The sequence below is a fragment of the Penicillium daleae genome, assembly GCF_028827525.1.
Source record: "Penicillium daleae strain IBT 16125 chromosome Unknown utg000002l_segment0_segment0, whole genome shotgun sequence".
Taxonomy (NCBI): domain Eukaryota; kingdom Fungi; phylum Ascomycota; class Eurotiomycetes; order Eurotiales; family Aspergillaceae; genus Penicillium; species Penicillium daleae.
In genome coordinates this window covers 2,295,808-2,308,913 of record NW_026623150.1, presented here as the reverse complement: position 1 = coordinate 2,308,913, position 13,106 = coordinate 2,295,808, and the positions used below count along the sequence as shown (strand labels likewise).

At 52.0% G+C, this 13,106-nt stretch overlaps 3 protein-coding genes across 3 annotated transcripts; 2 read left to right on the top strand and 1 right to left on the bottom strand.

The window, feature by feature from the left end:
• Positions 1-320: 320 nt before the first annotated feature.
• N7458_001830 (uncharacterized protein) lies at positions 321-2,077 on the bottom strand (the record flags this gene model as incomplete). Its single annotated transcript, XM_056905213.1, has 2 exons — positions 321-445; positions 478-2,077. 2 exons carry the CDS (start codon positions 2,075-2,077, stop codon positions 321-323), a joined length of 1,725 nt encoding a protein of 574 aa, XP_056769320.1.
• Positions 2,078-4,552: 2,475 nt separating this feature from the next.
• N7458_001829 (uncharacterized protein) lies at positions 4,553-6,037 on the top strand (the record flags this gene model as incomplete). The annotated part of the gene is made up of 3 exons (XM_056905212.1): positions 4,553-4,880; positions 4,948-5,566; positions 5,620-6,037. The coding sequence occupies 3 exons, from the start codon at positions 4,553-4,555 to the stop codon at positions 6,035-6,037; spliced, it is 1,365 nt and encodes a 454-aa protein (XP_056769319.1).
• An 870-nt stretch (positions 6,038-6,907) lies between these two features.
• Positions 6,908-12,924, top strand: N7458_001828 (proteasome activator BLM10; the record flags this gene model as incomplete). The annotated part of the gene is made up of 3 exons (XM_056905211.1): positions 6,908-7,338; positions 7,402-12,802; positions 12,862-12,924. The coding sequence occupies 3 exons, from the start codon at positions 6,908-6,910 to the stop codon at positions 12,922-12,924; spliced, it is 5,895 nt and encodes a 1,964-aa protein (XP_056769318.1).
• Positions 12,925-13,106: the final 182 nt, after the last annotated feature.

Here is a 13,106-nt window from a genome sequence, read left to right as displayed (position 1 = left end):
AGTGTACCTAATTCCACAAAGCAACAAGAAAATCCCATGAACCGATGAATTGACCACACGTACCACTTCTATACAGAATGCTCAAGTCAAAGGGCCACCGGGATTTGAAAGTACGGGGAAATTGTTCATTTAGTAAGGAGAGATATGTCAGGAATGTAAATGGTCAAAATGGGCAACGCTCCGTGCCAGACGATATGCGGTGCCGAGGATGAAGAGGAAACGCCCAGACCAGATGCAAAATAAAACAAGGAAAAATACTCGTATGAGATACAGGGAGGCAGTCGCTGGAAGATGCAGGGGCGTATACACGCGTAGAGGGTTTAGTGCTTTCGGTGGAAGATCGTGAAGAGAGAGCTGAGTCGGTGTTTTCGTTTGGTTTTCGTAGCTTCCGAGTCCTTGGAGGGCACGTCTGATGCACCGTCGAAAGTAAGCTCCGGGCCACGATCTGGCTGGACAGTCAGCTTGGGGGTTCCAGACCCGGATTGACTTTGGGTCTGGTTTCGAGTCGGCCAGGACGTTGAGGGGAGATCTCGGGCTCGATGGAATTCTGTCGCAAAGATGGAGGGCGGGATACCACGATATCACGGCCATTCTCACCAGTGCCAGTGAACATGCTGTGGCGGTTGAGTCGACTGCTAGCCGCCGAGGCGCTCCGTCGCTTGGCTCGTTCGATAAAAGCGGCACCTGTTGAGTTTGACCGTTTTGACAAGCTGCCAACTCCTTTGCCTCCCTCGGAGGGTGTCGTCGAATTGGCACGAGTCACGCCAGAGAACGACATGCAGCGCTTTCCATTCGAGAAATCCTTCACTGGACTGAGTTCATCGCGATCAGGAGCATCCTCGTATTCAATTTTGCTTGTGGTGGGCGAGCTGTATTTTGTCGATGATGTTGGAGATGCGAGGCCCTTGCCATTAGCTGCCGAGACAGGGTCACCGTAGTTAAAATTGTGCGACCAACCCTCCCGGAAAGCCACCCAGATCCCTGTAACGATGATCAAAGTGCGTAACTCGTCGTCAAGGACAGTCACGTCATTGGTGTCCATGGGCATTTCCGTATCAGACATGTCGCTGACAACAGACATGCCGGAACTTGGGGTCGTGGGACCAGTCGTAGATCGTGCAGCCGCGGCAGAGTACTCATCATTCACTTCCAATTGGTTTTTGGTCATGGATGCGATTACTGGGTGCCGTCGGGTATTGGGGTCAATGACGCTAAATGTAAACCGCTTCGTGTCATCACGGCTTTGCGTTCCTCGACGATTTTTCCCTCCTCGCAATGCCCATCGCATGACTCGAATCCCATCATCCGTGTTGGCAACAAACTCGTACGAGCCACTGGGCAGTGGAGTCGCCTCCCATATGGGTCCAAAGTTTAGACAAATCTCGGCCTTCCCCTTTAAGCGCGCATCTTCTTGAAGCATCTGACAGACGGTAGCGACAACTTCGCGCTGATCCTCGTCGTCGTCCTCGGAGCTGGCGTGCTTCTCAGGGATATTTGCTCTGGTACGCTCATATAATTCACTCATGACTATGATGACATCGTAGGGACAAAGGCCGTTCCTTCGTCGAAACAGAGCTGGGAACTTGCGAGCTAACCGAGGCAGATACATGGTCGAAGGAAGGACATCTATAACAGGTAGAGGTCTGGAGGTTTGCGACACTTGCTGCACCTGCAGTAAGAGCTTCGGCCGAAGCCGCAACCGCTTATGGCGGGCATGTGAAGCAGGGTGGGCGAACTGGTACGAGGTTTTCGGCCGCGATGACTTCTTGTAGGTAGAGGAACGATGGGCCCGAGGTCGTGCGAGCGCGGACGGGGCGGAGGGGGCAGCGGTGGAAGACTCGCCCTCCGTCGGCGTCGACATGACAGGGCTCATAGCCGCGGTGGAGGTCGAACCGGCGAGCGCAGCAGGACCAGGCTGCTTGGGGCGGTTACGGAGGGCGTCCAGAAATGGTAGTGCCGGGAAAGTGAACGAGGGTGAATAGGGCAATGCTGATGCTGGGGGAGACTCTGGCTGGATAGAGGGATCGTTTGAATGAGCTGCTGCGGCATCCGCTGCGAGGCCAAGATTCAGCAGCATTCTTGGACTCTAGCGGAGCCACATTTGGCCTCCTACCCACAAACCCGCGACGGCTAGGTGGATGGGGGGGGTTTATAAGGTCGGGAGGAAAACCACGTACGGATCCAAGACTGTCCACGCGTTCGTTGCGGGGAAGAACAGCCGCGAGGACAGTTTTGGCTGTAGTGGAGTGGGGATCGCGGCGGAGAGGATGAGATCGAGATCAGGATCAGGATCGGTGAAGAAAAGAAAAAGAATGAAGGAATGAGGAGACAAGACAACAACAGGATATGTATGCGCGATGTATAGACGGGCGCTTAGCGTCAACTCTTCCCGAGAAGGGGAACTGCAAGGGGGGTTGAAAGGAGTGAAAGGGGGAGAGGAGGAGATGTACTGTATAATAATAAGAATAATAATCGTGTAGCTGATTCTTCGTTTTCTCTCTGGGACCATCAGGACCAGCTCCGTAAAAAGAGAATAAAATAATAAAATAATCCACAAAATTGGCGGTCAGCCTTATGCGATCCTCCTAGTATTATTATTATTTGCTCTCCAAACAAACCACCTCCAAACCTCAGACCTGCAACCCGGACCAAACCACCAAACTCTCCACTTAACTGCCGCTACTCCGTACACCAGTCAGCGATGGTGAAAAAAGTGGGCTCCACTTTGCGCAGACCACCTTGGATCCTGACGGGATCGGCCATTACGACCTCCGGCGCATCCGAGCGGACGATCGGACAACTTCCAATGGATCCTCTGAGGCTCCGAGGCCGAGGAACGAAAAGAGGAACGAAAAAAGGGACGTCATGGTGAAAAATGGGTTGTCGTCCTTGGGCGTGGCTTGGCGAGCACCACTGCAGTTGCGGTTGGTTTTCGTCCGTCATCCTTGAGCTGAGCATCGGACCCTATATCGACACTAACTGGCCGTGGCGCGAATGACCAGTTCTTACGGGTGCCAACTTCTTCAGCTGGTCAGCCACGAGCAAGGCGAGCTAGCTCCCTCTGTACCTGAGCTGGTCGAGTCAGGACAGATGTATATGTGTGTGTACATCTTGCTCTTGTTACCGTCCAGAACTACTACTATTACAAAATGGCCTGCTCGGACTGGCGGATGAGGGGTTCTTGGGCCCGCGTATCGCCAAAAGAAGGTGGGGAGTCGTTTGACATGACCAGCAGACTTTTTCTCTCTTTGCTCCGCTACGAGGCCTAGGCAACTCTGTCTACCAGCGGGCACAGGTGAGCACAATCAAATTATCATTATATTTGATACGCATCGGGATCTCACCGTATCCCAAACCACGGTAAAAAAGCGGCCACCAGACTCTTCTGGACTGAGGCTTACTCACGGCTCGGCGGCGAGGTGCAATGCCAAAGGACCGAACGCCGTCTACCGCGGGAATCGGACGGATTGATGCGCCGCTCTCGTGCCCCACCGTCATCGACAAGAGACCCAGCGCCGCGGCGTTTAAACATGGGCTCTAAATACGAAACATACGAGATCAAGCGCACCTGTCAGCGGTTCGTTTTATGTAGTGGCCTTGCCCAAGCTGACGGGCTTTGTACATAGTAGAATGCGCAGGATCATCAACACTCCAGCTCCTGCTGAGATTACTTAGACTAAGCCAGAAGGTTGTCTACGAGAGCAAAGCTCAATAGGGCTGAGTGGAATCCTGGAGCCACGGTTTGGCCCCGTAGTCCCGAGTGGGTATCATCTTTTGCAGAAAACCCTGAAAATATCGCATCAGGTGGACGAGCAGTTACCAATGATGATAAATGACTGAGGTTCACCGTTTTGCAGCCGCCAAGGCCGGTCATCCTTGTGTTTGCCACTCTATATGGACTAGACATACTATTGGGCCTGAGAAGAGGATATGATCTACCGAGGCACCTTATGAGGAGCTCATTGCTGTCTTATCTGCCGTCCAAACTTCAGCGGATTTGATCCTAATCGATTTATCTGCTCAACCCAAGCTTCCAAGCTGACCAAAATGCGTACTGTGTCTAGACTTGCATTCTGTTTGATGGGCTGATCGTGAATTATCAGACCTCATTTGGATAACTGGACCCCGGACTCTGGATCAGCCCATCGAATCCACCGAATCATTGCAGTGAGACAATACTACGGATTAGTTATCTATTAGTTATCTATTAGTTATCAGACACATCGACTATACCATAAGCTATCAAACGACTTTATAAATCGCGCATCGGCGATCAGTTGCTCATTTGCAATCACCTCCGTGTCCCGCTGACTAATTATGTGCATCACTCACTTATGCAATGGTTTATGCCTGTTGTGCACTCCGACGGGATCCCGCCCACGACATTCTCCCAAACCGTCAAACATTGAGCATTCTTATCGCGCAGTCGTGCTGCAGTGCCTCGGCAAGTTTGGTGATGCCGATTCACACCCACCAATACGCGACCCGCCAACCTAGACTGTATCAGCTGGATTCTCTTACGTCAGTATTACCCCCGAGAGGTGCCACTGAGATGGTCGAAACAGCTGGCAAGTCCATCTTGGCGAAGCTGCTCCGACTGGACAACCCCGTGGGCAGCTTGACCCTCGCCTTTTTGCTATGGAAAGCCTTGCTCTTTGTAGTAATTACTCTCTGCCCGGGGCCTGGATATGATACCTCCACAACCTTGATTGCGCGCGAGGGGTCTGGCTTGGTGAGTAGCCCGACGGAGCCTCTACCTCCGTCATTGAAGTTTGTCCGATGGGATTCGATCTACTTCCTCCATATCGCGGAGGAAGGGTATGTGTTTGAGCAAGAATGGGCATTTAGTTATCCCCGAATTCTGGGCTTATTTGTTTCTGGTACGTTGTCCCAATTGACGTCCCTCAATTGACACATTGAATGATTATCTCACACCTTTGCATATAGGCATCCGCTGGTCTGGAGGAATAGATGGACCAGTGAACACAGCCTTAGTGGGCGTGATTCTGTCCCATATCGCTCATTACTACTCAGTACTGGCGTTGTATAGCTTGTCAGCCAACATCTTTGGGAGTGCGACATCTACCCAGAAGCTCATCTGTTTCTTGTCGGCTGCCCTGCATGTTATCTCACCTGCCGGGGCTTTCTTGTCGGCGCCGTACGGGGAACCGGTCTTTTCCCTCCTGAATATTCTGGGATACTACCTGTACACATCATCTCTCATTTCAGAGCACAAGGGCGCTGTATTGCTCCGAGATCTGCAGGTTCTGACAGCTGCGGTGCTCTTTGCTATTGCAACCGTCGTCCGCAGTAATGGCATTCTGAGCGGGTTCTTGTTCGCCTATGATGCTGCTATCCTGGTTTGGACAATCTTTGCGCAAGGTCTCAGCGTCCACAAAGTCCGTCGTCTCGCCGTTCTAATCGCGGGGGGTTGTATCGTTGCATCGAGCATGATTGTGCCTCAGATGCTGGCTTACCGCGAATACTGCATGAGCGGAGGAGATTTGCGGCCATGGTGCAGCTGGACTGTACCTAGTATCTATAATTGGGTCCAGAGCTTCTATTGGTAAACGAACTCTCCTTTTTACCCGTTTAATCTGTCATCCTAACATCTTACAGGGACGTGGGCTTTCTCCGGTATTGGACCGTCTCCAATATTCCTCTCTTCTTGCTAGCCGCGCCCATGCTGGCAGTCCTCTGCAAATCAGCACTCTGGGCTCTTAAGGCCCCATCAACTCTGCGCTCGGATTCTGGTGGCACATCCTCCTCGCAGGTGAGCCCGGGTTCCATGCTGTTTCGCCTAGCAGTGCCGCAGGGTCTTTTGGCAGTGATGGCCTTGACGAGCTATCATGTCCAAATCGTCAATCGAATTTCATCGGGGTATCCAGTGTGGTATTGGTGGCTCGTATCTACAGCCATGGGCAGCTTCCAAGATCCCCAGAAGAGTCGCCGAGGGCTATCGATTGCTGCGCAAGCCATGGTGGCCTATGCACTAATCCAGGCGGTTCTTTTCGGTTCCTTTTTGCCCCCAGCGTGAAGGTACATATGAGAAACCCTTTAATGGCCAGATCAAGTTGAAATGAAAGATAAAATACAGTGGTTCGGGATTGGTTATTTACTCGGCTCTGTGCGGCGACTGTGCCGCTTGCGTCAGAGGTTGTCTGCCTGGGTTGGGCTTGGTAAGGCGTTCTTTGCCTCACTAGTGCCTGGTAACCCTTTATAAATCAAAAGATAGAGAGTTGTCATCATTAAACAACGAAATAACTACGTCGGTCACCTCTTTGTCAGAGAACTCACCAGTAATTAAATAGTTCAAGGTTAGTTTGAATCTATAATTTGCTGGTATTCTCCCCCAGGACAGCAAAAGCGGCTCCATTTCTACGGAGTTACGTGGAATTATGTCATCCAACCTCGATGGAGCGGGAACCGAGCTTCGAACATGAGACACTGGATCATCTCAGTTCTTTGAGCTATCAGCCCCATTTCTTCAAATCATCCCATCCTTTGAGGCCAACCCCTTTGAGGTGAAACGGAGCATCGATTCGATTACTAACCGCTGGCCCCCATTCTGCTTCAGTTCAGCCCACCCCGAAGCTCCTCCTCCGCCCGCCCCGACAGCCAAGAACCTCATGCGAACTCGGCCTGCTGCAACGCATCCTCCGGCCTCAAGATCCGTCTCCTCTGGAGTGGAATTATACACTTTGTGGTAGAGGTATGTACCACTCTCATCTTGATACTATTGTTGGGATGTAAATTTTGAAGCTTGTGGAGCTTATAGTTGATTGCTGACGTATCGACTTAGAGCCCGATCTGACGTCCGTCCACGGGCAACGCCTCCCTCCTCTCATCTCCACCGCGTGTCCCCCCCCCCCCCAACCTCCACCTCTCGCTCGTCTCGCATCCGAGGATGGATGCCTCGGCCCCCAAAGCGATCCTCACATCCGATAATTTCTCCCATGCACAAGAGATCTCACGCGCCACCTCGCCAGGTGGTGAACCCGTTGTGATGAATGGCGACGGCGAGCCGAAAGCTCGAGTTCGTCCACGGACCTACCCATACTTCAAGTACCTCCCCTATCAGCTCGAAGATGAGACCGAACGAGATCGGACCCTGCGCGAAATCTTGAATCAGTTATACATCTCGGTGGAGGCGGGCGACTTCAGTCCCGGGGCTGTACACTGGACACGCGAGCTGCGAGGATGGCTGTCTCTGAAGTTCGATCCAAACCGAAAGGAGCGGATCAATCTAGTGAAGCTCTACTTTGAGCTTTCGCTAGCTCCGGGTATCGATCCTGGTGTCTCGGAGCGGTTCGCCAGCATGTTCATGCTCCTCACCAAGTGAGCTCAAATCCATGGTCATGGTCCGCGACATGGAGGGGGGAATGCTAACTTTGGATACAGGCGCAAGCACTATCTCCGACCTGTGAAAGATCTCGTTCTCGACTGGCGACCACTCTACAAGGAGCTCAAGGCCTTTGTACTCCCAACAGAGTCTGGCCTGGTCCATTCGACCAATCTGAAGCGAAACGTCAAGACACTGACGAAAATGTGCGCCTTTTCTCAGCTATTCTTCGACCCCTGCGAACTGCCTGCGATGCTCGAAGAATTCCTCCCTCACTATACAACCTCATTTTCCGAAGGCGCCTTCGTGGTAGCAGGATTGATCAACCTCTTGCTCCCGACATCACCCCCACCCGCTGAAAGAGAAGACCTCCTACCTCAAACCCATCTCCCAACCCAATTCCATCTATGGTCGCTAGTAGGTCGCTCCAAGACGTTCGATACCACATACTTGGACTACTTGTCCAGACTGGCTCGCGACTCGCTGCCCGCGGGACACCTTCCATTTTCCGAGCATGGTATCTTCTCAAAGGAGCAATCGTCTCTTATTTTCACCGCGATTTTGCGGTTGTTGGAGATCCCAGTGGGACAATCGACGTCGCCATACAGCGCGTTGGTGGACATTTCATCTGGACTGGGCATCATGCTTGATCGCGATACGCGCAAGCACCCCGTGGCTCATCATATTGCCCGCTGGATAGTGATGTCACTCTCTCCTGCCTGTCTGGAATCCGAGGACTCAATCCTCAGCCAGTTGGAGGGTCTGATTCAGGCAGTGGAAACATTTTTCCATCCCTCTAATTCTGGTAGCTGGACCAAGACTCTATCGCAGTTAGTTTACTATTTGACCGATTTCTTCGTGATGCGTTGGAACCGTGAGCAAAGCGGAGAGATGGAGATCCCAGCCGAGCGACGACTCAATGAGCCCTTGAAGCGACGCTTCGTTTTGTGTCTGAGGGACGTAATCTTTATGGGTATCTACGCTAAAAGCAGCACTGCAATGACTTTCTCCTTGTCTACACTGCAAGGTCTGGCTTACCTCGAGCCGCATCTTATCCTTCCCGGCGCATTGCAGAGAATATATCCTTCTCTGCAAGGTCTGGTTGAAGTCCATCGGACGACCTCTTCTCTTCGTGCCATGCAAGTACTTTCCCGTGTCATCACCCGGACAAGGGGCTATCGCTGCCATATGACCACGCTCCTCGGTCTTGCTTTGCCCGGCATTGATGCCAATGATCTTGATAAATCTCTGCATGCACTATCGTTCATTCAGTCGGCATGCTACAATATTCCCATGGTTGATATGACCCAGGGAAGAGAGGATATCAATTGCAATATGCTTGCACTGCAATGGATCACTGGAGAGATGGAACGTATGGAGGAGCAAGGAGTCGATTTGCAATTGAATTACGATACAGAGCTAGATGATGAAACCGAGGAGATGATTCTGCGGTCATCAACCTGTGGCTTTGGCGATTTCACAATTTCGTTCTTGGGCCGTGTTTTCACTCTTCTAGAGAACTTGCCAGATGTCACCAGGGTGCGCAACGGATCTCCCGAGGAGAACATTGTGAACACACTCCCCGCCACATTTATGCCTCTGTTGGCTTCACTATCCCCCGAGTACTACGATATTGCACTCTCCAAGATTGTGGATTTCGTCTCTAACCACGTCATCCACCAAGCGCGAGATGCAATGGCGTTCATTTGCAATGCCTTGTGCAAGGTCAACCCCGAGAAGGCTCTCAAGCGCTTCATCCCGGTTCTGACACAAGCCATCCGCACGGAGATTGAGGAAAACGGAGCAGGTTCTACCAGAACAACCGGCACAGATGTACTTCCTCGTGACCGTGGCTTGGTTTGGAACGTTAGTATGCTGAGTATGTGCGTGGTCCACGTCGGCGATGCTGTCCTTGCTCATCGACAACAGCTGTTTGACATTGCAGTCTACATGCAGCAGAAGTGCCGAGGCATTCCGACCGTGCACATCTCAAACTTCATCCACCATCTTTTGCTTAATCTTACAGGCACTTACACAAGTGACTACTCACTCTATGAAAAGGAAGACATTAAGGGCGGTATTCAGCCAACTCATTGGAGTTACAAGCCTAATGTCCAGAGTTTGAACATTAACTGGCACGTTCCTAAGCGGGAGGAATTGGAGTTTGCCGTTGAAGTCTTTAAGAATCAGGCTGAATCTGCCCTGAAGCATCTCTCGGGACTGACCAATGAGACATCCAGCATTAAACGGGATGGAAGTGGCAAGGATTGGTCCGATGAAGTGACCAGAAACCTCGTCCTGCTTCGTCTTCTTCTGTCTGGTATCTCCGTGCTTTTCGATCCCAAGGCTGCCTCGAAGGCATCCAACTCCAATGACGCTTCCGTGAATACAAGCGAAGTTGAAATGGAAGATGAATGCTCTTTGTCTAATGGCGTTGGGGATGAAGATCCCGATGCATCGCTTGACAGCTCTGATGAATCAGCGATCAAGGAGAGCTTCTCCTACCCAACAGGATACCCTCTCGAGGAAGGAGACATTCTGTACAAGACAATCCATGAAATCCGCGAGCGTGCAGGATTCGTCTTGCATGATGTGCACAGATTCTTGAGTGACAGGCAGGAGGACGACGTGCCTTGCTTTGGTGCACTATACTCCGCCTACCGCTCTTGGTTTGTTGACGTTGGCATCGAACGTTCGGCACATGTTCTGGACCGGGTCACGCGACTGTTGGCAGCAGATGTTCACCCATACAAGATGAGTGGCATTCGCAAAGACTACCCCAGGGCACTGCTCGTTCGTAGGGCGAACGTCTACCACCTGCAACGCTTGCGCCATAATGCCGCTCCGCGACCTCGATCCAAACTCGACGAGATTCTCCTGTTTGATCTTGCCGAGTCTTGTGTCTCCCTCTACACGGAAACTCGTAGAAATGCTCAGAATGCAGGCGAATCGGCTCTGAAGTCTGTTTGGGGCGCGCGAACTCTCATCATCCCTCCCCTACTCAAGGCGCTGCAGAAGGGCGTTAAGGAGAATGACCATGCCCGTATCAAAGGAGCGTTATTCTCGTTGCTTCTAAGCAGCGTCGCAAAGACTGTTGGGCGAAACTGGAAATACACTCCAGCATTGATCCGAACATTTATCGATGCCAGCGCTGTTGACAAGCCCTCTGTGCAGAAGATCTGCTCTAGTGCTGTTTTCCAAATCATGGACTATGGCCGCGCCATGGAACGTATGGCCATCCTGGATCAGAAGATAGTCGAAGCGATTGCTCCTATTGATGATGTCAACGGAGAGATTGAGCAAAAGCGCAAGGTCATCAATAACAAGCGTGCATTGATTGAGAAGAAGAAGGCTGATCTGGCCGAAGAGCTGGTTAATCTAGCCCGGGTCTCTCACTGGAAGATTGCTAGTCGCGCTGCAACGATCGTCATCACGATGGGTCTTCGTTTCGATTACATTGCAAGTGATAACTTGATCGAGCTAGTAACCCTAGGCTCCATCGATGACCACCCCGGCCTGAGGGGCATGTACTCCCAAGCGCTCATTGCGCTCTTCACCATGATTGATGTCCGGGCTATCTGCACTCACGAGTACAAGAACTATATCCTGGGCCATCAGCGATTCCCCTCGAAGATCAAGGTGGCCACCCGGCCTGATGAGAAGGACTGGACTCGGGAGTACTTGGCCAGCTTTGCTAAGCCTGAGGCTGAGTATTACGTTGATCACGACTTCCCCGGCTGGCTGGTGTGGGGCAAGACGATGCCTGCGTACAAATCCAACATTGCGCGCGATATTGAATACGACGAGGTTGAGTGGAAAGTGCGGACTCAGATGGGCAAGTTGTTCACTCGCGAGTGGTTCTCCAAGTTCTTCATGTACCTAAAGCAAGAACCGAGAGACCCGTCTGCCGACAAGTTCCGCATGTCTTGCGCCATGATGCTCCTTTACGCTTTCGAGCTCATGCTTCGAGATGGCCTTACCGCTGCCTCGTTCAAGGATATCCAGGAGGAGATTCAAGCCGTCTTCGAGGACGGCAGTGATAAGCACCAGCATCGTGCTACGGCGGAGATTCTGGGAGCCTTGATCAGCTCCGTGACTGATACGAGTGTGGAGAATCGTGCTCTCGTGTGGGAATATTCCTTCCCCATCGTGCGTAAGATCTTCATGGACGGTCTTACCCCCGAGAACTCGGGTTACTGGACTACTTTCCTTCACATGATCTTGCAATGCCGTGACCCTCGCCGCGCTTGGCCCTTGGTTGACTGGCTTGCCAGTTTCCGCCTGGATATGTCCACTAATGCTGCCTTCAAGGAAAGCTCAAAGATCAATCTCCTTCACCAGTGCATCATTGACGCTGGATGGCATTTCCAGCTCGAAAAGCCTATTGTCGAGGACTTCCTTGCTCATCTGGATCATCCTTACAAGGGAGTACGTGAAGCAATGGGTCAGACCCTTGCGACCATCTACCGCACAAGATACCACGAGTCGTACCCCGACCTCAAGCGTTTGTTGGAGGACCAGAAGGCCGCTTCCTCTGTCGGCACCTACCCCTATCTACCCTCTGATGAATTTTCCACGATGCTTCGTGGAGTATTTGACCAAATTGAACAATGGCGCCAAGTCAGAACCCCAGGCCAACAGACCCCATCATCCTACACCTCCGGCAGTAAGACGGTGCTGCTTTGGTTAGACTCCACTCTATCTTCTCACGAGTGCACTCAGCTTGTACCTTTCTTCCCTGATGTCTTTACTGCTCAACTCCTACACATGATGGATGTCAAGGAAGACCCCGAGCTGCAGTCACTTGCCTACCATGTTTTCCGCCACCTCCCCAACATTCCCTATCCGGCAGAGAAGAACTCCGACTTCATACAGTCTCTCACCCGCATTGGACAGACTTCCCCCTCGTGGCATCAGCGTCTGCGGGTCATGATCAACATCCAGATCATTTATTTCCGTCGGTTGTTCCTTCTAGACTCTGCAGACCGCGACAAGCTTTTCGAGTGCATTGCTTCCATGCTCGAAGACCCGCAACACGAAGTCCGCGCCGGTGCTTCGGCCACCCTATCCGGCATGGTCCGCTGCTCACCCATCTTCCTGCGTGACAAGATGGTCCACCGATTCCAGGAGCGCTTCACAAGGATTCTAGAAGAAAACCCACTGCCCAAGAAACCTCGAAACATCCGGTCGGGCATTTCCTCTGCGGTTTCCTCCGGTGCAGGCACCCCCACTCCTGAGCACAACCGACTGATCATCGTCCGCCATGGAGCCGTTCTGGGTCTGGGTGCTTTGATCCAGGCATTCCCGTACAATAGTCCCCCGCCTCGCTGGATGCCAGAGGCCTTGACTACGCTGAGCACCCGCGCCGCTAATGACCCGGGCGTTGTGCGCTCCAGCGTGAAGTCGATAATCAGCGAGTTTAAGAAGACCAGACAGGATACCTGGCACATCGATGCAAAGGTAAGTAATTCGAATATAACCTGAAACCTCTCTATCAAGCACTAATTATCGTAATCTAGGCCTTCACGCCGGACCAGCTAGAGGACCTATCGGGTGTGTTATGGAAGAGCTATTTTGCCTAAGCGTCATAAGCGATTTCTACATTACTTGGGTACATTACGTGGTATTTTCTCGGTTTGGATTCGAATTGGGTCTTCTTCATCGAAGGAAGTCTTGTATCACTGTCACTTAATACCAAATTATCCCAAGGAGTCTGAAGCATCAGAGCTTCGCTCTCCAGGGCTTTCTCCTGTTTAGTGTTGCA